Consider the following 25492-nt stretch of genomic DNA (forward strand, 5'->3'; position numbering starts at 1 on the left):
CGATGGCCAAGTGGAGCTTCACATCTTGTACCCCACATAAAGTAGTTTCTGTCAGAAACTTCCATGTCAGTGAAATTGAACTTGTGATGGTTCGGCAATCCATTGAATGGAGACAACAAGATCGTGGTTGGTGCTATGGGGAATAAAAACCTCCATAAGCATCAAAGTTAGAACATTTGGGTTCTAAAACATGGTTTGGTTTAATTTTCATGAAGAATTTCGAGTTTTACATGGGTGTGTTGTTTTATGAAAATTTTAAGTTTCAAAGGCACTAATTTGAAGCTACATGTTTGATTTAAATGAACTAGTTCATCATACGTGCAAAAACACAAGATACAATAATACAACTAGTGTATGAAATTGGGTTGCTTTGGGGACCTAGTGTGAGTAGCTTTGGAACTACGAAATGATGTTGATGTTCCAAACAAAAAAAAAAACAAAATATTAGATCGTAATTTATAAAGTGGACCGCGGGCCAAAAATATCTTTCTTTGTCTAATTTATCAACTGAAGGTCACTAAATTAATTTAATAGGCCGAGCCTAAACAAGGGTCGACAGTAGAAGCAAGAAAATACAGCGGTTCGTGCCATATTAGGGCTAGATGGCTGCGAGCCAAACAGGTGGAGGACCCAAATTGGCTTGGGCCGTAAGCGGTGCACCCCAGCAAAATCTGGGTGCGGGTTGAAACAAATTTAATCCCAAAAATGGACCTGGACCGAGACAGACAACATCCCAAAAAAAGTTTGGGTGCAGACTAATGAGGCTGCTTATCCAAAATAGAGGCCTTAATTGTTTGGGACTTGGAAGTCCCTTACTCAAACCTTAATTTTTTTTATTTTTATAAACCGATATTCTTACTCCAAATTACATCAAGGGAAGGAGGGTTTGAACCCGAAATACAGTGAATTAAAGAAGATCCTAGCCACTAGGCCAATTTTGAACGCTATATCTATATGGTTCAAAAGGAGCCAAAAGCTTCCATTTTGCCACAAGCCATGACATGAGAAGTTGAGAACAAAGCTACAAAGAATTCAATTGTCAATATTCACCTGGTGTTTCTTCTGTAATGTTCTGTTAAACTTGTAACATTTGACTCTTTCTTTTCCTCTTTCTTATCTTTCTGGATCCATAAAAATAACTTGAGGGACCATTTCTCCTCGTCAAGAAAAATATCAAGCTGCTACTTAGTACTACAGTTTAATGGTATTCCTCTTCGACTGTAAGTGAGAGATCTTAGGTTCAATTCTCATCAAAGGTGAATTTGAACTACATTATTGCTAGCTCATTGTGAGGCTAAGCTCACTTTTTCTCATTTAGTGTAGATAATGTCGTTTGTTAAAAAAAAATAAAAAAATAAATCAAGCTCAATGCAAAAGGGGAAAGCCTCCTCCCAATCTGAAGGGACACTTCCTTTCAAGACCACTCAATCCATAGAACACGACGACAGACCCTCTTTCGACCGTCAGCTCAGCATCGATCCTCACATTCGGACCATCAATTATGAGAGGGCACCACTACAACTCATCTTTGACACCATAACTTTACGATGAATTGTACTTCTTGCATCTACATTTATGAAAACTTTATCTACTGCAGCAACAGACATTATCACAACTTTCAGACGCAAATGACACCAGACTGCATCAGTGCTCCAGCATCTACATTTGCTCGAGTGTTAGCAATAGGACTCACAATGCCGAGCAAACTTAAGGCTCTAAAGCAGCAGCTCAGTAACTACTAATTATACTATTAAGATTCCATCACAAACGCTAAAAGAAACAAAATTTTCTTATAATCATTTAACATTTTAAGCATTTAAATTACAACACATGGTGTCAAAGACGGAGAATATATATTAGGACTCATTCATATTTGTACATACTATTCCTGACAAGTTAATGTTACAAATACAGTACTTGGACAGAGAAGGCTTTTTGCAGCAGGCACCTAATTACAATACCACTTTCTTTGAAATAGACAAATAAGAAGAATACCTTTGTTTCTCTTTTTTCTTTTCGGTCTGAAACCGAGATGCCCTTTTGACCTTCGCATGTGCCAAAAGAAGGGGAGAAGCAGCTTATTTCTGTTGGCTTCATCATAAGAAATTTTACGGACCTGTTAGCACTCTTCCCATGTTCTGTGGATATGGGTATGAGGAATGATTTAAAGGTGGAACCTCGATGCTGCGTGATTCACTTGGGTTTTCCCTAGATCCATACTGATTCGTGCCACCAATAAGAACACCATAGTATGTCGAAATAGGGGTATTTTGAGCAACCCTGAAATTGGAATTAGTGCGAGATTGCCGTTCCACAAGTTCAGAGTGCAGTTGCACGTGCTCGTTGGATCTATTTTCGCCGCCAGAGGTTGTTCCAACACCAAGATCAAGGCTTATGGTGTCACTTTCTTCTGATCTAATCCTCGACGGGACATTCACAGTTGTTGGTCCTGAAGCGTCATGGCTACTAGTCTTTGCAGTTGGGACATCATGATTATGCTTCCCTTCATATGTAGTTATAACTGCTTTTGGATCATGGGATGCCCTCTCCACATGTTTTCTAACAGGGCATCCAGCATTGGTGCACTTGTAATAGCTCCTGCATAACAAGTGAGAACGTTCAGAAACTGCATAATTCATTTGAGAATTGCAGTTAACAAGGGTAGCTTTGGAAGATACGATGATGGTGGTAGAACACCAAATGCCAAAGCAGAGAGATTGGGTTTCACTCATAAAGTTACCAAACAAATGTTGAAGTTACATGTTGAAACAGATAAAAATCAGTGAGAATTATCTTCCCCTGATGATAAACCATACCTTGGATTGGGATTTCCCCTCACCACTTTCTGACCATATTTTCTCCAGCGGTATCCATCATCTAATATATCAACCTCACTCAGAGTCTGAACAACAACTCGTGGTTCTCGGATAGGCTTAACAATTGGTGTGACATCAATGCCACCAACATCCGTCCTCCTGCTCAACAAATTTGACACCTTGTTAGTTAGAAAAAAAATGAACACAGGGGAAAACATAAGCATTCCTTGAATATTTATACCTCCTTTTTGAAAACGGGTCATCATCATCAACCTCATCAGGTAACCTATTTGACAGTGAGCCTGTGCCTTCTACATTATCATCATTGCCTGTGACAGGAGATAGCTCAGAAGTACTACTTGGCTCATTGTTACTAGACATTTGCCCATAAATGCCGGATGGTTTGTCTACCATTAGAGAAGAAAAAGAAAATTAGAAGAGATGATAGAAGAACATTAGTTTATTCGGGAAATAGCTAACATGAATTAGTCTGATGCTTACCATCTCGAACAGTCAAAGATGAAGCCTTGTCTGATCTTTCTTCTTGAGGAGGCATCATAGCACCAGTATTATATCGTCGACTAGGTTGAGGCTTAGGATGATCATGTGTACCCTTGTAGATAATCTCTGTTATCTGTCCATCATGAGAACGCTCAAATAGCTTCTTCACTTCACAATTAGGATGGGTACATTTGTAATAACTGCGAGGAAATTCACACCCTTTAACGTGCTTTTGTCCATATTTTCGCCAGTTATACCCATCATCAGAAGATATTACTGAAGGCCCATTTCCTTTGTTATCACACTGAGATGTTTGGACCCCAGGATTTGGATGTTCCCTCTGTGTTAACTCACCCAAATCACCTTCAGCAGGTGCACTAGCTCCTGCAGTGACCGTGTGAACAGGTGCAGATAAACTAAATTCATTTGAGGAGACTGCCATCTCATTTTTAGCCAAAGGTGGTGACATGTGTGATTGAGGTTGAGCTTGACCTTGGATTTGCAGAGGCTGCTCATTCCCATAGTGGTTATAATCTGTAGTAACCTTGAATAAACGTAAAGCATTAGGCAATTAGTATTTTACAACCACTTTGGCACACTTGCAGATACATAAAAAAACTCGATCAAGATATATCATTGTTCTACAATTTAGAAAGAAATATGACAGTCCATCTTGACAAGGAGAGTTTATCCCTAGAAAACATTGTTTCTTATAAAGCATCTTTAAGAAAAAATATCGAAAAAACCTAATAAAGTAACGAAAGAATAATGGTAAGAGATTAAATAAATCCGTTAATCTTCAGAATGGGAGCTTAAAAGACTTTGTAGCGTCAAGTAGATATCCACTGATATTGCAAGTTTAAACTAGAGCACAAGATAGGCCAAAGACCAATCAGCTAAACTTAGGATCAAGGCCACCATTTAATCAGTATCTTCCCCACATAGGTAAAACATATCCGTCAAGGATACAACTAATGAAAGGATAATGGACCACTAATTCATAGAAAGTACCATATTTGATCTAGCATGGGGCTTAAACTCGAAGCTTCCAGAATTTCTTTCATCTGAGGTATTGAAATCAGAGCAAACTGTTGTTGCTGGATATGTAGTAGAACTTAGAGATCCGTACACCATTTGAGGCTTCAAAAAGGACCCAGTAGTTGGGGAAGGTTCTGCCTGCAAGACCAGATAAAGTAAAAATTAAGAAATATGTCACAAAATTCCAGATCCAGATACTTTTTAAGCAACGAGGCATGCAGAGAAAAGGAAAATCTTGTAAAAGAACTAGAGCGGAGAAAATAAGACTCTTCATGAAACAAAAGAAACAAGGAAACTTGACAATGATGCAGCCCCATGAGTTATCCCTGTGATTTAAAGCCCTTTCAATATAGAAATAATTCGCCAGTACTTTGACATGCTGTTACATATGTGTCCAATAACAGGAAACTCGGACAATCACTTGGGCATCATCGTGATAGGCATCACTTAACAGATATGGTATTTGTCCATCCAACATAGACTACCAAAATAATTCTAACAAGCTCATCCATTACCAGGCACAAATGAAACAAATACTAGTAAGGAAGATAAACATATCTTAAAAAAAATCCACTGAAAATGGAAGAGCAATTATTTAGACCGATTACCCAGACAACTGAAGTTATTGCAATATGCTTTGAACAACGAATATCATCTCCAATCACAATCAGAACATGAAGGGTCATAACCTCTATAAAAACTCATGTCAATCACAACTTTTAACCGCACCTCCTTGACCCACAAACTTTCTAGACTCCCTATACCCCCTTGCTAGTAATGCATTTATTCCTCATGCTACATACAGAAATAGAAACATTTTTGTCGTACTTGCATCCACTGCCACCGTTAAATAAATACAAGCAGAAAGGCTAGAACCCACCAACAAAGCAAAAAGAAGAGAAAAAGAATCATTATGTGAGAAAACAACACTGTCGATGCTAATAAACAACAACAAAGTTCAAAGAGTTGTAAGTGAAAGCCCCATTATTCCTGAAAACAATTGCTTTCGAACAAATCTATACGGGCATAAAGAGAAAAGACCCCAATAGGCCAGTACAACCATTACATTACTCTAAAACAGCAACAAAGCATCAGAATCTCGGGGTCCCATCCAAAGAACGCACATATAAAAACTCACTGCCATTGGCACAATAAAAATAAAATCAAGCATTCGCAGCGAACACATTTGATTAAATTAATCTGTAATGCAACAAAACAAATGAAATAGTAATCGGAATTTTCGAATTGTGCTGAAAAAAGCATCTTCTTTGCTCACTCGCATCTTCTTCGCTCACTCATCATCAACATCACATCAATTTTTAAGTCCTCAAAATTCCCCACTATAGCATATATACCACGGGGTAAAATCTCAGGCCGTCAAACCCACTTCCATTATCTACCCGTTGTTTGGATACCTAGAAAACTGCCGAGAAAATGTTCAAAATTCAAACTTTTTCACTGGAAAGTGATATGCTCAGTTTCTCCAGGCAGTAGAACAGAGCCTTACTACTTCAAAAATTAATAAAGAAACAGAAGAAATTAAGCAGCCAAACGCGGCCTAAGATTCAAAAGGAGCATTTGTTTTTGCTCCCTAGAAAAATAAATTTAATAAAAAAAGAAAGGGAAAACCGACGTGGAAGCGGGCAGACCTTCATGTTGGAGAGGAGGACGGGGGACTCGAGAAATGACGTCGGACTGAGGCCGTGGGGGATAGTGAGGCAGGGGGACCTCGAGATCGGAAGCTTGGCCGGGGACATGAGCTTGTACTTGGCCCCACTGGAAGCAGCAGCAGAAGAAGAGAAAAGGGTCGGGTCGGAGCCGGGTTGGAAGTCGGTTAGACCCTGATCGACGCCGTCGGAAGGTCCGGAGGGGTGGCCGAGTGCGGTCGCGTCCATTGGAGCGCTGGTGGGTTTGGGGTGTCGTGTGATGGAGTCAAAGGAAGAGGGACTACTGGGTTCGTTTTTGTTCAGAACAGAGGAAGAGCAAGGAAGGGTAAAATGGTAATTCTGTGTGTTGAAGGTTTTTGCCACAGAGAGAGAGAGAGAGAGAGAGAGAGAGAGAGGTTGACTTGCTGCACTGGATCTGAATTCTTCTGCGGACTGAGCCACTCAGAACTCAATTGAGACGTTTTCTCATTTTGTTACTCCTGGTTAAAATCTTATTGAACTTGGTAAAAAACAATTGGAAAAGTGTAATTCAACTGAATTGCGATCTTTTGTGCAGACGTGGGTTATATTAGTTGATAAGAAGCAGTCCGTTAACTTAACCAGAATGAATATTAAGTTAAGAAAATAATAATTACCTTCTGATATTTAAATTCGAATCCACATCTTCGCATATGCTAGCACTAGTGCCTTAGCATATAGAAAATTCATTATTCAAATTTAAGATTGCATCGAGTTGGCATAAATGAAGTGGCATAAGTTACTTTTTGCTCGACTTGAATTTAGGCAAGTTGGTTATAAACAATGTGATCACTTCTCTGTATCCAATTTTGAATCACTCCGATGTAATTTAGATAACTTAATGTATAATATTGTTTGTATAAAAAAAAAAATATATGTAAATCAATTTTTGTCTTTTTACCTACCCCAGCCTATCTTTTGTAAAAAGAAGTTTGGTACAAATATTTAGCCTAACAATGGTTTAATTAATTAAATTTAACTCATCCCACCCCCAAAAGTGCACTCCAAGTCTCCATTCCACAACAAAAGAAAATAGTTTAGGCCACCGTTGTATAAATTTTTGGTTCAATGCTTGTGCGTGTCAGAATGTAATTTGAAAGTACGATAGATGACTTTTTATGCGCAAGGAGCCAAAGAAAAGTTAAAATTTTATCGTCAACAAATGGCATAATGATTTACCCCCTTCATTAGTCAAGGCTTAATGATCTCTAGTCTTCTTTTGATCTGCTAAACAAGCAACAATTATTTGACATACATTTAACTAGATGAATTTTCTAGTATGCACTTGCGTGTAATATCCAACGACATCTGTGGTCGTCAGATTCTTGATCGTTGGATGTTTCGCATTCATACATTAGAGAATAGTAGAACTTTTGTAGTAGCCGACACGGGAAAAAGAAAGGGTTTCGCGAATGAATAACACAACCCTCTCCGCGTACTCAGACTGACTTCATCGATTTAAGTTGGGAACAGTGGTAGGCTTAAAGGAAGCAATCCAGAACCAGAAGCTGTGCAGCTGAGCCTCCAACCCACTGGAGTAAATTCTATTTATTAACAACAATGATGCAGGAGCTTCACGAACCACCTCCTCCAAACTCCCTGCCTCCGCAACGTTGATTCAGTGTGTTATGTGTTTTCACTTCCCACCACGTTTCTGATTCCGAAACTGTTCGAAACAGCGACTCGCTTTTGGCGACGTCGTATGAATTGACCGTTCCAAGAGCAATCACTGTATCGAGCTACCAACGGACATCATAATTGAAGAATTAAAAAATCACCAAATGAAACACAACTCGCCACTTAATTAGATTTAATCATTAACTAGAACAAGATTGTACACAAACAATTGAAAGAATACACAGGCCGCAACAGAACATCCTTACACCATAAGAAGAATACACAGAGCCCTAAGAAGTAAGAAGAATGCAGATCATGAAGCAACCGGCCAACCCTAAACAGAGCTTTCTTAAATCATACGCTATACAAGTCCAATAGTCCAAACCATATGAGCTTAAGGCCGCGTTCAGTGAATATGATTGGACTGGATAAGTCACTAGATTAAACGTAGCCATGATTGAACTGTATCAAACACTGGATACAAGGCATGTTAAAAGAAGTAAAGGCCAACTTTCAAATTTTGTCCAAGTTTGGGGGATTGGAAAGGAATACGTTTTCTTCATGACTAATTCATCTCCTGACTTAACTTTGGGAGTTGGCCTCCATTTCTTCCTTCAATATAACTTGAATCTAGTACGTTATTCAATCTAGTCAAGTCCTAACCACAAAACGTGGCCTAAAGTGAATCAAAAGATTGATGCCAGAACAGGTAGAACAGAACAACAATAAGTTGACCGCATGGAGAGAATGAAAAGCACAAATGTCCAAGCAAGGAGTGATAAAGCGGAAAGTATCAAGTCCCAGAAAACAATGTTTCTGGGAGAAATCCCCAACCGTGCTTCCCACTTCTCTGCTATGGAAACATAAGCACCTAGTACCCATTTATTATCCAAGAGGCGAACGACTCCTAATGGAGTCAGTCTGAAGAACCCCATCTTACACAAGGAGGAGACGCCATGCCATTAGGCTACAAGGCCATTGACAAAGGAAACTCATTTCATCAAGATGGCAATGGTACACGTAAGAAAAGAGGAACATCGTAAAGCTTCTATTCTGTTCTGCCCAGCTCTTTCAGAATAAATATATTCAAAGATAGATGTCACACAAAGATGAATGACAAACTGGGAAACCAAACATGTTCCTTCTAATATAATATTTTAATGGAAGACAGCGCCTTCTCTAAGGCAAAAGAGGATTGAAGGCTTTTAAGCAGCATGTAATATTCAAGAGGAGCAAAAAATTTGTGTCAGTTCCCAAAGAAGTGAAGATGCTGACAAACCACGCACCTTCAAGAAAAAAAAAATTCATTATTTTGAAAAGTAATCAAGAAAAAACACTACTTTTAGCACGCTTACAATGATCAACCTCAAAATCAAAGATCAAGTTCCTATTCTATACAAAACTTCATCTATTTCTGGGACAAGAATAGGGGATCGGGAATGCACAGCAAAATCCAGTGGAGAAAGGCAGAGTACTGCTTGCCCTAATTAAACAGCAACACAGAGAGCAAAATCCTAAAACAGTTAAAGCATGAGGATCTTGTTCTCTTTTTATGAAATATTTTCTATGGGAAAGAAAAATGGATCAATAAGTCCTAGAAGTAGACTACGCCCACAAGAATGAGTGCTAAAAAATGATATTAAAACAAAGTTATACTACTTTTCAGCGGATTACTTCCCAAATGTCCAGAAAATTAGTGGATAAGACAATCTTCTGGACAGCAAGAAGCTTGTTCAAGTTTGTTTGCTGTGCTACAATCATGGTAAACAAAGAAGCAGACTTGCTTTTCTGATCACCAGCATTGCGGAAATAAAAAACTAAAAATTTGTCATATACCATCCAAAAGTATACTACGTCAACAAAGAGTAGCAATCACTACTGAGGATAGTAAGATGGATGATATTCGGGGGGTGGACCATATCCACCATAGGTAGTTGGCCGGTTATAATAACCTGACGGAACATACAGTTCAGACAAGGATAAGTGGGTACTAGTAGGGGCTGGATGCCCAGGAAAACCCATCTGGCCTCCTGAAAAACCATACAGCCCAGCTGATGAACCCGCATAAGCGGCAGCTGGAGGAGCAGGAGCAATGCCAGACAAGGAATAGGCTCGCAACAAACCTGTGTCATTAACATTAATTGAGACTGCTGCAGATCCATCTGGAGCAGTCATTCTAGGACGCTTGTTTCCATATAGCTGCTGCTTCAGTTTCTTTGCCGGCTCCTTTGCTGTCTGCTGTTTCTGTTGCTGCCGCAGTTGCAGAGGCTTGGCAGCAGGAGCCACAGCATTGCGTTTTCTGTCTGCCTTCTCCTTCTCCAGCTGCTCCAGACGCTTTTGAAGAAAAGTAGGTGGATACTCAGATTCGAGCTTGAGGTCTTCAATAACCTTGATTACTGATTTCAAAGCGCCGGATTCTTTCGCTGTGGCTTCATTCTGCAAAAAAAAAAGTTATGAAGTATGTGCAGATGAAGAATTAGATTTTGACAGCTATCAGTTAACATATGAGAGAATGGTGAAAATACCATTGACTGGCGAGAGTTATTTCCATCCTTGCATACTTTCTTAGCAAGCTTTTTAGACTCTTTGACGTAGGATTTTAAGATGGGAACTGGTGGGAACTTATTGGTCAGACCAAATTCAGAAATGAATTTGACAGCCAAAAGATGTTTTCCCTTACTCACAAGTTTCTGAATCAGATCTGCTTGCACAAAACCAAACTTATACAGTTAAAATTAGAATCTACCCTAAGGGAAACAAAACTTTACGTGTGCAATAGAGAATTAAAATAGCCAAACAAAAAAGGCAAATACTGATCCCGGCGTAAGATGGCCTCAGAGGGACAGTACCCTGCTTGTACATTTATGATAGAGCTCTCTCTTAGATTGACACACCTCCTCAACATTTAGCACATGTGAAGTGTTTGCATATTGAGAAAAACTGGATCACTAGCTCTCCCCCAGTGCATTGACCTTCAGCTTACGTGTAGAACCTTCCATTAGGCCTTAGTAACTAAGTAGTGAGACCATGCAGACACTCTGCATCTATTCACACTTCTTACACCTCTTTTTCTGAAGTTTACTCATAGAGGATTCGGTTCCCACAATTAAATCATTGTCTGATAGTATCAAACAAGTCTTGATAACCAAAAACAAAATTTTTAACTTATTTACCATGCTGCATAAACTACATTATGTTCATGATTAAAAATCAACTCAAGGATTCATTATTCCCACGAAAACTAGTACTAATACGAATACTGTGACTGAAACATCAAAGAAGCCTTTTTTATACTAAACCAAAAGACATGTGGCATGTATAAAAGGTCAGGTATGGCAATCAACATTGGATGACACTAACTATATGAATTGATATCGATTACTAACTAAACGAAATAAACATCCACTTAGTATACAAATGTTTCCACAAAAACAAAGCTTTACCTGCAAGCTTATCCCCCAAACCAATTTTCCGGCATAACTCAACAGCTTGCCTATACCGCGCAACTATAACAAAATGATCAACAAGCTCATCCATCTTGAATTCGGCCTGCAGTCCATAAGCTGCAACCAAATGCAAGAATCCCAACGCCTCGAACGGGTTTTCGCCATCCATACTCAACTTCCCTTTCCACTCCAATGCTAACTTCTTGGCTCTCTCCCTCACTTCCGATCCTACATTCGGTGAAATCGCCATTAACACTTCCAACAACAGCACAGCACTCCTCCTCACACCAAATAATTGTTGGTCCTCATCGCCCTTATTTCTCCCATTCATGCAATAGAACCCCTCCATTGCATTCAGAACCATGGCAGCAGGCTCCTTGGCACACCGAATTGCCCCCAGGAGCTCACCCCGAATTGTGTTTCGGTTATTCACCGACTCATTCATATAATTCCTCAACCCCATTGCATCCATTCTCTCACAGAACGCCACCAATTCGGGCCGAGGAGGCACGACATCCACTTCACAGTTGATATCTGTTTCAACCACGTTCTGGCTCGAGGGGTTTGATGAGGAAGAAGGGTCTTTTCCAATCTGGGTCGACAAAATTGACGAACAAGGCAGGTCCTTTGGCATCTGGAACGATGATTTGGGGTCTTCCGCCATCTGGGTCGACCCGAGCGACGGCAAAGAAGAAGGGTCTTTTGCTACCTGGGTCGGTAAATTCGACGAAGGAGAGGGGTCTTTTGGTATCTGACATGAAGGAGAAGAAGGGTTTGTGGAGGACTGTGACTGGAGGGATTGGAGGAGGTGGAACTTTTGGGTGAGGGAGCTTTGGATGGAGGTGAAGTGGGAATCGAGGTCGGACCAAGAGAGATTGAAGGAGGAGAGGACGGCGGAGTGGGATTGGAGCTCGTCGAAGGCCTTCTTTAGGTTCTGTTTCTTCGTGTTAATCAGTTCCATGGCCGCTGAGATTGTTTCCGCAGTCGTCGTCGCCATTGCTTCGTGAACGCGAAATTGAGTTGCAATAACCCCCGCCTGGGAAAATTCCCAATGCGGAACGGTAAGAAACCCTTTTTGTTGTAAATATGGATGGAATGTGGACGACCACCGTTACGAGCAACTCCACCTCCCTATCCACTTTGCGCCACTACCGAGCTCATTTATCTACTTAATTGAACAGTAATAGACCCAATAAACAATAATAGGCCAAAGCATCTCCACCAAAAAAAAAAATGTGCTGGCACCTAGTCTAAAAATGCACTGGCACAAACGATCTCCACCCCTACAAAATGCGCTGGCACCCAGTCCATTTAAAATATTAAATAATTTTTTTATAAAATAATAAATAAAAAAATAGTTATAATTTCGGATATAATTTTTAACCAATCTCGTCACGCCACGTGTCATTATCCGAACGTACTATTTTTTGAATAGATTTCCACTAAGATTTTCAACCAATCCCGACAACCCACGTGTCACTTCCTGTTTACAATAATTTAGGCAAGATTTCGATAAGATTTTTAACCAATATCGTCACGCCACGTGTCATTATCCGAACGTACTATTTTTTTAATAGATTTCCGCTAAGATTTTCAACCAATCACGTAGTGCCACGTGACATTTTCCAGAACCTCATCTTCTTTCTTTTTTTGTCCATATAAACCCTACATCCCTACATCCATCCTCACACTAAACTCAATCATTTTTTTTAGCTCAGAATTCTTCTTTATTGTTTTCAAATCTTGAGTTCTTACAATGTCTTCTTTAAGAAGAGCGTATAAACAGTTGCAAGAGCAGCAGAAAAGGTTGTTGGCACAACAAGAAGAATTGGTCAATCTTGACCAAGGTGGAGGTGGAGATGAGGCCTTCGCAATGGAGGAGGATGAGGATGATCACCATAGAAGGCGGAGGGCCTCACATTCCTGGCGTATCATGGAAGCTATGGGTCAGATAGCCAAACTCGGACGTGCGGCAAACATCGATAGAAGAAGGGAAAGACGAGGTAAAGATCTCTTGGAAGATTATTTTATTCCCAACAGCGTTTTCCCTGATCATGTTTTTAGACGTCGTTTTAGAATGCAACGAAGTTTGTTCGCTAAAATCATGAGTGATGTTTGCAACCATGATCCATATTTTGTGCAAAAAGAGGATGCTTTTCATGTTCTAGGTCTTCTTCCTGAGCAAAAAATTACAGTTGCCTTGCGAATGCTTGCATATGGAGCATCTGCAGATCAAGTGGATGAGATCGCAAGGATGGGAAAAACAACAGTTCTGGAGTCCCTGATGCGGTTTTGCTCTGCAATTGAAGCCCTCTACACCAATGAGTACCTTCGGCAACCCACGACAAAGGACATGCGAAGACTTTTGAGGAAGGGTGAGATGCGAGGCTTCCCTGACATGATTGGAAGCATCGACTGCATGCACTGGACATGGAAAAACTGTCCAAGTGCATGGCAAGGAGCTTATGGCGACAGAAAAGGAGCCAAAAGCATCATTCTGGAAGCGGTGGCTTCTTTTGATACATGGATTTGGCATGCTTTTTTTGGTGTTCCAGGAGCTCAGAATGACCTAAATGTCCTTGTCCAATCTCAAGTGTTTGACGAACTGCTACAAGGGCGTGGGCCGAGATGCACATATTGGGTTAATGGTAATAAATATGAGGGACCATACTACCTTGCAGATGGTATTTACCCAAGGTGGTCAACATTTGTCAAAACAGTGCCACACCCGCAGAGTGAAAAAGAGAAACACTTCGCAAAGTGTCAAGAAGGGTGTAGGAAGGATGTCGAGCGTTGTTTTGGTATCCTGCAAGCTCGTTGGGCCATTGTCAGGGCTACAGCTAGAATGTTTGATGTCGAGGCTCTTCGATCCATCATGATGACGTGTATTATTCTCCACAACATGATTGTTGAAGACGAGTATGATTATGATGTCGTCGATGAATACGAGCTGGATTCGATGAACAACTCAAGAATACAAATCTACTATGCTCATGACCGGACCGAAGATCCCGTGCAACACGAGCCGTTGGAACGGGATGGACGTTACAATGAATTGATCGTTCAACGATACACTTCATTGCAAGAGCCATACTGGCACATAGCCCGCCAGAATGACTTGATTGACCATCAGTGGAGATTGCACGAAGGCGAAGATAATTAAAATAAGGCTTGTGGTTGAAGAATAAAGTGTATTGTTTTTTAAGTAATCTTATTTAGTGTGTTTGCTTTTTTTTTTTTTTTTTTTAAGTTTAAATGGTGAGGTTATGTAATTTTAAGTTTAAATGATGTTTTATGTAATTTTATTTGGTGTTTTAAGTTTACATAAGAAATTACATAAGAAATTAAATAAAGTTCTAAAAGTAAATAAGAAATTACATAAGAAATTAAATAAAGTTCTAAAAATAAATAAGAAATTACATAAGAAATTAAATAAAGTCTGTGGAGTTAAGATATGTGATGCTAGGATTTCTGTAGCTGGAACCCCCTTGACTTGTTTCGGCATCTCTTGCACGCCTCCTTCGCACGACATCTCTTTTTTCTGATGTCCAAAAATATTTTGAATTCAGAGACAGTCCTACTAGAGACTTGTTCATAGTGTCACGATATGTTTGAGCCATCCTTTCTTCTCTAAGCATCTCATTCTCTCGATGAAGTGCTTCTCTAATCATCTCGTTCTCTCGATTAACTATTTCTCTTTGTCTCTCAGCCGCCGCATCACGAGCCTCAGTAGCTGCAATAATTGCTGCCAGGGCAGCAGCTTTTTCCTCATCTCTAGTCTTTTCTCATGCCATGTTCAATTCACCTTGACGAGTAAGTTCCTCCATATATTTAGTGTAGTCATTTTTGGAAGAACTACCTTTTTTCTTTGATGCCTTTTTACCTTGAGGCCTGAGGGACTGACGAGTCGGTTGGGTCTCTGGCACTTGTTCAGGCATCCCCTTCGTGTCTTCAAATGTGTTGGCTTCTTGTTCGGCTGTGTCTGCTTCTGGCGAACTGTGTAGACCCATACCGTGCATGACAACTTCTGGATCGGTTGCCACAATTTTGTATCTAGGGCAATCTTTGACAATTTGCCAACATTCCCATTTGTTGAATGATTTGTTATGGTTCTTTGCATTGTAGAATGCTTGTGCTTGTAGTGTCTATAAAAATTACATAAAAATTGTGGAATGCATAAAAATTATATAAAAATTACATAAAAATTACATAAGTATTGTGGAATGCATATTACATAAAAATTACATAAGAAATTAAATAAATTAAAATATTGATGTGGGTGGAATGCATATAAATAAATAAAAATATTGTTACCTCATCCGCTAAACTTGTCCCACTACACAAATTACCAGAAGCATGAGAGAGGGCGTTTTTCCAACAAGTAAAGGATGCGTTGAGTTTTTTCCAACGACCTTGAAGACCTTGACTAGATCTGGCATGTTTTCCATGTACATCTTTTCCATGTACATCGTTGAACGATTTCGTAATTTTACTCCACATTTCTCGCTTATCCATCTCATTACCCGTAATCGGGTCATGAGTAGTGCGAACCCAACATTCACACAACGTAACATCTTCACTGAGCTTCCACGAAATCATTTTTTTCTCTCAAAGTGTACAAAATATTCAAATGTAGAAAGTGTAGAAAGTGTAGAAAATATTGAAATGTGGTGTAAGGTGGAAGATGAGGGTTAGGTATTTATAGAAAAAAAAATTAATTTTTTAAAAATTTTCTATATTTTTTAAAAAACTTTTGACATTTTTTAATTAATTTTTAATAAATTTTAATGTTGTAATTAATCTGGACCGTTGGATTTGAAAAATAATCAAATCCAACAGCCAACACGATGCCACGTGGCCAACGGTCAAATTTCTGACCGTTGGGCCTTTTTTTTTTTTTTTTTTAATTTTTGGTGAAATAAACGTGGGCCGTTGATCTGTGATCAGACGGTCCAATTTAAAATTTAAATTAAAAATTTTTTTACCGTTGGAAATCCAACGGCCTACAAAAACTAGCCATTGGAAATCCAACGGTTCTGAGGAGGGCCACGTAGCCCTCACCCGGATGACTGCAAGTTGACCTGCACGCGGGCCCCAGCGCCTGCAAAGCCTGTCGACTACTCGTCTGGGCACCCGCGTGTGTTGCATGTGCCAAGAAACAGACCGGCTCCTGGGTCTGTCCATTTTGGGCTGGGCTGTTGACTGGCACGGGCTGGGTGCCAGTCAATTGTGCAGGCTGGGTGCCAGTCAATTGTGCAGGCTGGAGCTCATTCCTTGCATGCCGGGCTATTTTCTTCACTGGGTGCCAGTCAATTGTGCTGGGCTGGACTTGCTCTAAAAGCAACTCCAATGTTGGACCTCCAGACTATTCACTATTCAATCCACTTTATGAACAGTACGTGCTCGTAATAAGCAGTAATCGCCTTTTATATCTCCACCGTTACACTTCAATAGTCCTGGCAATAGGCAATAAAATATTAGTATTTTTTTATTTATAAAATAATACAAAATAATTTTAATTGTAATTTCGAATAAGATTTTTAATCGTTATCGTTGCGCCACGCGTCATTATCTGAAGTATTATTAAATAATACAAAATAATTTTATTTGTAATTTCGGATAAGATTTTTAATCGTTTTTGTTACGCCACTTGTCATAAAATCCGAAAAAACAATTATTAGGGATGGATTTCCGATAAATTTTTTAATCGTACTCGTTATGCCACGTGTCATTATCCGAAAATACAATTATTGGTGATGGATTTCTGATAAGATTATTAACCAATCACGTCGCGCCACGTGTCATAATCTATTTACAATCTTTGAGAATAGATTTCCATCAGATTTTTAATGAATGACTGCATGTCACGTGGCATTATCTACAACCTAATCCTTTCTAAATCCTCCATATAATCCACCATCCATCCTCACAAATCTCACACCAATTTTCTCAAGATCTCTATCATTATTCATAGTTTCTACTTCCTTCTTCACAAAAATCTGTATCATTATTCATAGTTTCTGCTTATTTCTTACAATGTCTTCTTCTTCCTCAAGGATGATGTAGGAACTCGATCAGGAAGAGGAAGAATTGTTTAACCAATCAGAAGGAATGTTCAATCACCTGGTGGTAAAAAATGAGAGGGAAGATGATGAAGAGCGTAGAAGAAAAGATGACGAAGTAAGAATGGGCAGAGCATCACATTCCAGTCGAGTCATCCAAGTTGTGACTCAGATTTGCAGGACCAGCCGTTCCGGAAACCTTGATAGAAGTAAGCAACGACGAGGTATGGAACTCTTGGACGATTATTTTGTCCCTAATAGTGCATTCCTTGATACGTACTTTAACGTCGTTTTAGAATGGAACAACATTTGTTCAACAAAATCATGATTGCTGTTTGCAACCATGATTCTTACTTTGTGCAAAAGAAGGATGCTTTTGGTGCTATGGGTCTCCTTCCTCAGCAAAAAATTAGTGATGCCTTGCGGATGCTTGCATATGAAGCATCTGCAGACCAAGTGGATGAGATAACGAGGATGGGGAAATCAACCATTCTTGAGTCCCTGATCAGGTTTTGCGGAACAATCGAATCTATCTACACTGTTGAGTACCTCCGCAAACCTACAAACATGGACTTGGAACGGCTTCTGAAGAAGGCTAAGATGCTTGGTTTTCCTGGAATGATTGGAAGCATTGATTGTATGCACTGGACGTGAAAAAATTGTCAAAGTGCATGGCAAGGCGTTTATGGGGACAAAAAAGGAGCAAAAAATATCATTTTGGAGGCGGTGGCATCTTTTGATACATGGATTTGGCATGCCTTTTTCGGGGTTCCGGGAGCTCAAAATGACATCAACGTCCTTGCCCAATCCCTAGTGTTCAACGATGTCCTGCAAGGAAAGGCACTAAAAGTCATGTATGAGGTCAACAGATGTATGTACAACGGGCCATACTACCTAGCTGATGGCATTTACTCGCAGTGGTCAACATTTGTCAAAACAGTGCCACGTCCGCGAAGTGCAAAGGAAAAACACTTTGCAAGCTGTCAAGAGGGGTGCAGGAAGGATGTGAAGCGTTGTTTCGGTATCCTCCAAGCTCGCTGGGCGATCGTTAAGGGTGCTGCTAGATTGTTTGATGTAGAGTCGCTTCGATTCATAATGATGACGTGCATCATTCTTCACAACATAATTGTGGAAGATGAGTACGATTATGAAGTCGTTGATGAATATGAGCCAGACACAATGAACAATTCAAGAACACGTATATATTGTGCTCATGACGCCACCGATGAGCCCGTGCAACATGAGCCATTACAAAGGAATAGACGTTACAATGAAAGGCTCATTCAACGATATACTGCATTTCAAATGCCAGACATGCATAATGCCCGACAAATTGACTTGATAGAGCACCAGTGGGCATTGAAACAAGTTGAAGATAATTAAGTTCATTTAGTGTGTTTTTTTTTAATTTGGTATGTTTATGTTATTTTATTTGGTGTGTTTTATTATTTGGTATGTTTATGTAATTTTATTTGGTGTGTTTTATTATTTAGTATGTTTATGTAATTTTTTTAGTGAGTTTTTTATTATTCGGTATGCTTATGTAATTTTATTTGGTGTGTTTTTGTCATTTCAATAAATATTCTCTTAGTATAAATAATTTACCAAATTCATTTGAATAAATATTCAATAAATTGGAAACAACGTAAAATACTATATTCAATAAATAATAAATTACAACCCAAAGTGATTGGAAAATTATGGGCTCCGATTACAAAAACTACTCTATTCATCATCACTTAACCAATTTGTGGTGCTAGGATGATCTTCTCTTATGGTGCTAGGACCATCTTGGCTTGCTCTCGCTTCTCTTGCATGCCTCCTTCACAGCACGTCCGCTTTCTCTGACTTCCAAAAAAATTTAGAATTTGGAGACTTACCTTCTAAAGGCGTGTTCATAATCTCACGATCTCGTTGAGCCCGTCTTTCTTCTCTAACATGTTCCCTTTCTTGCCTAAGTAGCTCTCTTTCTCTTTCATTAGCTTGAAATTCTCTCTCAGTAGTTGCAGCTTTTGCATTCTCTCTAGCCTTATCAGCCTCATATTTCGCCAGTTCCCTCGCCAAAGTCAATTCACCTTGGCGAGTAAGTTCTTCCATGAACTTTGCATAATCATTCTTGAAAGCACTCCCTTTTCTCTTTGAAGCCTTCTTACTTTGAGGCCTAATTGGATAACGGGTCGAACCCGACGCTTGTTCAGGGAGGGGCGTTTCGGGCACTTCTTCTGCATCATCTTCATGAACATGTGAGACATGATCGAGTGTAGAGTGTAGAAGGGTGCTGTTCATGAAAACTTCTGGATCGACAGACACAACTCTAAATTTAGGACAATCTTTAACAATATTCCAACATTTCCACCGGTTGAATGATTTATTTTTGCCTTTGGTTTTGGCAGCGTACCAAGTTTGTGCTTGAAGTTCCTATACAATGCGGGAGAAGAAATAATTATAATGAAAATAGGTAACAAATAAATAATACAAACAAATAATTATAATGTAAGTAGGTAACAAATAAATAATACAAACAAATAATTATAATGTAAATTTGGGTATAGTACAAACAAATAAATAATATATTGTTACCTGATCCGAGTAATTTTCCCCACTTCAAATATTACTACTAGCTTGTGCCAAGGCGTCTCTTCACGTACTAAATGATTGGCTAAGTAATTTCCAACGACTGGACATCGATTCTTTGGTTCTTTTCCCACCAATTTTCTCAAGATAATTGGTATGAATAAGACTCCACATTTCTGGCAACTGCATCTCATTACTCGTAAACGAACTATGAGTAACTTCAACCTAGCTAGTACACAACGCAACATCTTCAAGAAGCGACCAATTTGCACCTGCATCAGTAGTCATTTTATTGAAAAAAAAAATGGATTGAAACTTTGAGAGAAAGAAAGGAATGTGATTGAAAGTAGTTGAGAAAATATGAAATTGTGGTGTAAGGTAGATGATAATGAGAAGGTATTTGTAGAAAAGTAAAAACAATTTTTTTTTTAAAAAATTTCAGATTTTTTTTTCAAATTTTTTACAATTTTTTTAAATTTTTTATTCAACTAATTAATCTTTGCCGTTCAATATAAAAAATTTTGAATTCCAACACTCTAGATTGTGCCACGTGTCACAACGGTAACTTTTCTTAATTTTAAAACTATTTTTCTTTTATTTTTTTTATTTATAAAGCATATTAATATCCACCGTTGATCTCAGATCGAACGGTGGATATTAAATAAGATTTTTTTTATTTTTTTTACAGTTAAGATCGAATGGTCCATGTTAAAAAGCCGTTGAGATCAAATGGACCGCGGGAAGCCACGTGGCTTCCCAACAGTAACTGAAAAAGTGACTGTTTTTTCTGATTTTGTGTCGGCGACGCGCCCCCACGCGCGAGTGGGATGCACGCGCCTGACAAAAAAAAAATATAAAAATGCTTGACGTCAGGCCTGGCGTCACATCCACTCAGGCTCTCGGGCTGGCAATTCTTCACGGGCCCGGAGCTCGGGCCTCCAGCTCTACTCGGGCTCCTTCACGTTATAGCCGGTCCACACGGCCTCGGGCCCCTTTTCTCTGGCCTATCCCCCGAGTACCCAGCAACGCTGGAGTTGCTCTAACCTCCTATTTTATTGTTTTGTAATCAGTGCCTAATTATTATATTTAGTAATTAAGGGCGTGTTTACACACCCATGATCGGAATGAAATTTAGGAATACAATTCTGATTACGGATAATTATTGTGTTTACTACGATTTGAAGGAATCAATAGCATGTGGGACCCACACGAAAAATGGAATTCAATCCCTGAAATTGGAGGAATTGGACTCCTTAAGTGAGGTATTTGTATTCATGGATGGTGAAGGAATCAAGAATGCACTCTACTTTCCTATTATGCCTTCTTATTCATAGATGCTTCAACTTGGCTTTGGAGTTGGAGGAAGACAACTGGGAAGATGAATTTGGCTAGTCAGCTTGGTGTTGGAGGAAGACAACAAGATGGTGATCGGAGTGCTCGGAGTGTTGCCTCTGCTGATGCATGCACTCGTGAGGGCGAAGAGTGAGCGGACGCCTAACGACTCGTTAATCAACACAGCAAGGTGCCAACTCTGTTGGCTAGGTTCTTAAAATGTTAATTTTTTTATTCAGGGAAGATGAATTTGGCTAGGTTAAAAGCAAGAAGTTGTGCTGAGGAGGTGGATGAGGACAATTGTGGATACAGACCACTGTGGGTTTTAAATGCCCTTCAGAAACTATTCTTCTTGATCCTAGATGGGGTTGTTTATTGAGTATCCTTCATGTCCCTGCGATTGATGTATTGTATATAGGAATGCAATTTGGAAATTCGATAAGGAATTGAATGCAATGGGAGTGGTTGTTGATCCTCCTGGAACGATTAAGATGTTTGCTGATCAGTTTAATTCCCTACTATCTTCTTCTAGCTTGGCTGCCGCTAATGTGATATTGTTAGGTTGCATTAGAGAACTGAGGCAAACTATGTTGTTACAGTGCTCTGAACTGGAGTGGTTGTTGTGTGAGAAGTGGTTGAAAACACGGGATGGTTACAAGACTCCTGCTGAAACAAAAAAAGGCATTATAGTAATCATATTAATTCTTATTCCGATTCAGCTGAATTAGTAAACAACTTCTACGAACTCAAGTTCATTTCTATTCCAATTCCTAAACATTTAAGTAAACAGCTTCAATAGGAATTCGATTCTAATTCCTCTTCATTTCAATTTCTCCTCAATTCAATTCCTCCAATTTTGATTACGGCTACGTAAACGAGCCATAAGTGTTTATCAATGCCTATAGATAAGTGTTTATCAAAGATGAAATATACACGAATTTTGACAAAAAAAAAATACACACGAACTTAAAAAATATTTTACTCTCCTTCTCATATCCCCCCACAATTTCTTTTTAGTTTTATAACCCTAAACCCTAAAATATTTTATAAGACGTTATTAGTTTTAAAACCAAAAGTTTTGATATTAGAACCTATGTTCTTTAAACATAGATTTGTACACTAAACCAGAAGTTATGAATTTAAAAAATTTAGAATATAATTCTTATGTTGTTTTTGCACTAGAAATTCTCGACTATATAACACGTTATCATAAATAGAAAAATAATTTTCTTTTCACGATCTTTAGAGACTACATTCATATAGATGTCATGATCTTATATCTACACTTAAGAAGAGAATAAAGATCCTTGTAGGATTGAAATGTATTTTTGTTTGTGTCCATAAGTTGTGCTATAGCAGTAAAATATAGCGATCACTTATTTGACATGATCAAGTAACATGATGTTTAAAGTAAGGAGTGTTTTTATATACATCTTATTTACTCTACATTATTACTTGTGTTATAAATAGACAAAAGTTAGAGAGATAACTTTTTTAAGGACAGGAGCGAAGCAGGTGCAAAATATCACACTATGACTTTAGTAGCTATAACACAAAAATGATGGTAGATAAAGAGAGGGAGGGATACTGATATTATTTCTCTTACTTTCTTTCGCAGTGCATTTGATAACAGACGGAGTGCTCTATTTATAAAGCGACTCTCGTAACTACAACCATCAAAATACAATGATGATACTTTTGAAAGTATCAAACACTATTACTCACTATTACTAAGTCTTTGGGCATTCTTTTGAGTGGGCATTCACCCACTAATTCTATAACACTCCCCCTTGGATGCCCACACATCAACATCAGTTGCCTCGTTAAAACCTTGCTCAGAAAAACTTAGTGGGAAAAAACTATAGCGAAGGAAAAAGAGTACAACTTTACTTAGATTGTTGATATAGTGTTAAGTATGCTTATGTTGCCTCGTTAAAACCTTGATAGGAAAAACCTTGTGGGAAAAATCCTAGTCGAAGGAAAAAGAGTACAAAAAGCATGTATCATGGATGCTTCCCCTGATATTTATCTCTCCCTGATTTCGCATTCTTCAAATTTAGCTGATTGGTAAGTTGACGTAATCCGATACTCTGTACTAACTTCTGAAACGTGCACTTTGGTAGAGACTTGGTGAACAGGTCTGCCAGATTTTCATTGGAATGGATTTGTTTGACATCAATAACTTTAGCCTTTTGAAGCTCATGTGCACTGAAAAACTTTGGCGATATATGTTTAGTCTTACCGCCCTTAATGAATCATTCCTTCATTTGGACAACACCAACTGCATTATCTTCATGGATGATAGTTGGATTGTCTGTCTTCGAAGGTAGATCACATGAATTTCGGATATAATGGATCATTGATCTTAACCAGGAACATTCATGACTTGCTTCATGTAAAACAAGTATTTCTGAGTGATTTGAAGATGTAGCAACTAATGTTTTCTTTGTTAAGCGCCATGAGATTGCTGTATCTCCATTAGTGAACACATATCCAGTTTGTGAGCGGGCTTTATGCGGATCAGAGAAGAAACCAGCATATGCATATCCAGCAAGGATTTGGTCATTTGTGGATTTTCCTGAGTAGAAGAGACCCATGTCTATTGTACCATGAAGGTATCGCAAAACATCTTTGACTCATTTCCAATGATGCATTGTTGGAGTAGAGCTATATCTTGCTAACAAGTTAACTGAAAAAGCTATATCTGGTCTAGTACTTGCGCTAAGTACAATAAAGCACCTATTACACTCAGATATGGTACTTATGGACCAATGACCATTTCATCATCTTCTTTTGGATGGAATGGATCTTTCTTAATGTCGAAAGAATGAACGACCATTGGCGTGCTGAGTGGATAAACCTTGTCCATGCCAAATCGCTTTAGGATTTTTTCAATGCAAGCTGATTGGTGGACCAAAATTCCATTAGCACAATGCTCGATCTGCAGGCTGAGACAATATTTTGTTTTCTCGAGGTCTTTCATTTCATATTTTCTTTTCAGATATTCAGTAGTTTTATTAAGCTTTTCCGGAGTTCCAACTAGGTTCATATCATCAACATATACTGCTACTATAGCAAATCCAGAATTGGATTTCATAATGAACACACAAGGGCGAATGACATTGTTGATATATCATTCTTTGATCAAATATTCACTGAGACGATTATACCACATTCATCCAGATTGTTTCAGCCCATACAATGATCGTTTTAATTTGATTGAGAGCATACCACGTGGTTTGTTAGTTGTTTCAGGCAACTTAAGTCCTTCTGGGACCTTTATGTATATGTCAGTATCTAATTCTCCATATAGACACGCAATGACGACATCCATAAGTCGCATGTCAAGCTTTTCTGAAACCATTAAACTTATTAAGTAACAGAACGTAATTGGTCCATTACAGGAGAATATGTCTCCGAATAATCAATTCTAGGTCTTTGTGAAAAACCTTGCACAATGAGTCGTGTTTTGTATCTTGCAATCTCATTTTTCTCATTGTGTTTGCTTGTGAATACCCATTTGTAACCCACGAGATTTACATCAGGCGGAGTTTGGACTACCAATCCAAAAACACTTCGCCTTTCCAAGGAATTTAATTCTACCTGGATTGCATCTTTCCATTTAGGCCAATCTTTTCTCTGTTTGCATTCATCAACAGAGTGGGGCTCAATATCATCACTTAATATGATTTCAGTGGCTATTGCGAATGCGAACATTCTGATCCCACAATTCATTTGTACATGCATAATTTATGGAGATTTCTTTGCTTTCATGTATTGTTGTCTCTTCAGGGACATGTGTCTCATCAAGAACATTTTTTTTTTCTGGAAGTACAGAATCATGAATTATGAATTTTTCATTCATTTTCTCTTCTTGAATGATTTCATTTGGATTCAAATGTGCCCTTGTCTTTCTCTTTCGAGGGGCTGAATCTTTTGAAACTGGGGGTCTACCACACTTTAGGTGTGCACCAGATGAATCATTCGCTACCACTTTATTTTGTTTAACAGGGACATTAATTCTTGCAGGTGCATTTGTAGCTGGTATATGTGATTTTGTCATTTTCATAGCATCATTAAATGCATCTGGCATTTGATTGGCAATACTTTGAAGATGAACGATGTTTTTCACTTCATTTTCACATTGAGTGCTACGTGGATCAAAATGAGATAAGGTGGGTACAACCCATGCCAGCTTTTGCCGTTCTTCTGGAACAGTCTTTTCTCCCCCTAACGACGGGAAGACTGTCTCATCAAAGTGACAATTAGCAAAACGAGCTATAAACATATCACCTGTCAAGGTTCACAATATCTAATTATAGATGGTGAATCAAAACCCACATAAATTCCCAGTCTACGCTGAGGTCCCATTTTAGTGCGTTGCGGCGGTGTAACAGGCACATAAACAGCACAACCAAAAA

The 25492-nt window shown here is 38.8% G+C and overlaps 2 protein-coding genes and 1 long non-coding RNA gene across 6 annotated transcripts; 1 reads left to right on the forward strand and 2 right to left on the reverse strand.

Moving 5' to 3' along the window:
• Positions 1-1834: 1834 nt before the first annotated feature.
• Positions 1835-6562, reverse strand: LOC137742508 (putative WRKY transcription factor 20). 4 transcript variants are annotated; one of them, XM_068482393.2, is made up of 6 exons: positions 6005-6562; positions 4329-4493; positions 3318-3861; positions 3058-3223; positions 2817-2975; positions 1835-2598 (listed from the first exon to the last, which is right to left on the reverse strand). In XM_068482393.2, the coding sequence occupies exons 1-6, from the start codon at positions 6248-6250 to the stop codon at positions 2109-2111; spliced, it is 1770 nt and encodes a 589-aa protein (XP_068338494.2). In that variant the 5' UTR covers positions 6251-6562; the 3' UTR covers positions 1835-2108. The 4 variants fall into 4 exon arrangements, with proteins under 4 accessions (XP_068338494.2, XP_088536159.1, XP_088536158.1 ...); XM_088680033.1 differs by lacking the exon at positions 6005-6562 and adding an exon at positions 5632-5655; XM_088680032.1 differs by lacking the exon at positions 6005-6562 and adding an exon at positions 4964-5098.
• Positions 6563-9277: 2715 nt separating this feature from the next.
• FRL1 (FRIGIDA like 1) lies at positions 9278-12212 on the reverse strand. Its single transcript, XM_068482381.2, has 3 exons — positions 11101-12212; positions 10183-10358; positions 9278-10093 (listed from the first exon to the last, which is right to left on the reverse strand). The coding sequence occupies exons 1-3, from the start codon at positions 12098-12100 to the stop codon at positions 9533-9535; spliced, it is 1737 nt and encodes a 578-aa protein (XP_068338482.2). The 5' UTR covers positions 12101-12212; the 3' UTR covers positions 9278-9532.
• A 10342-nt stretch (positions 12213-22554) lies between these two features.
• LOC148693106 (uncharacterized) lies at positions 22555-22844 on the forward strand. Its single transcript, XR_015953172.1, has 2 exons — positions 22555-22586; positions 22690-22844. It is a non-coding gene; the product is annotated as an uncharacterized LOC148693106 (long non-coding RNA).
• The last annotated feature ends 2648 nt before the right edge of the window (positions 22845-25492 follow it).

Source organism: Pyrus communis, chromosome 11 (assembly GCF_041283825.1).
Source record: "Pyrus communis isolate YQ-2024b chromosome 11, ASM4128382v1, whole genome shotgun sequence".
NCBI lineage: Eukaryota > Viridiplantae > Streptophyta > Magnoliopsida > Rosales > Rosaceae > Pyrus > Pyrus communis.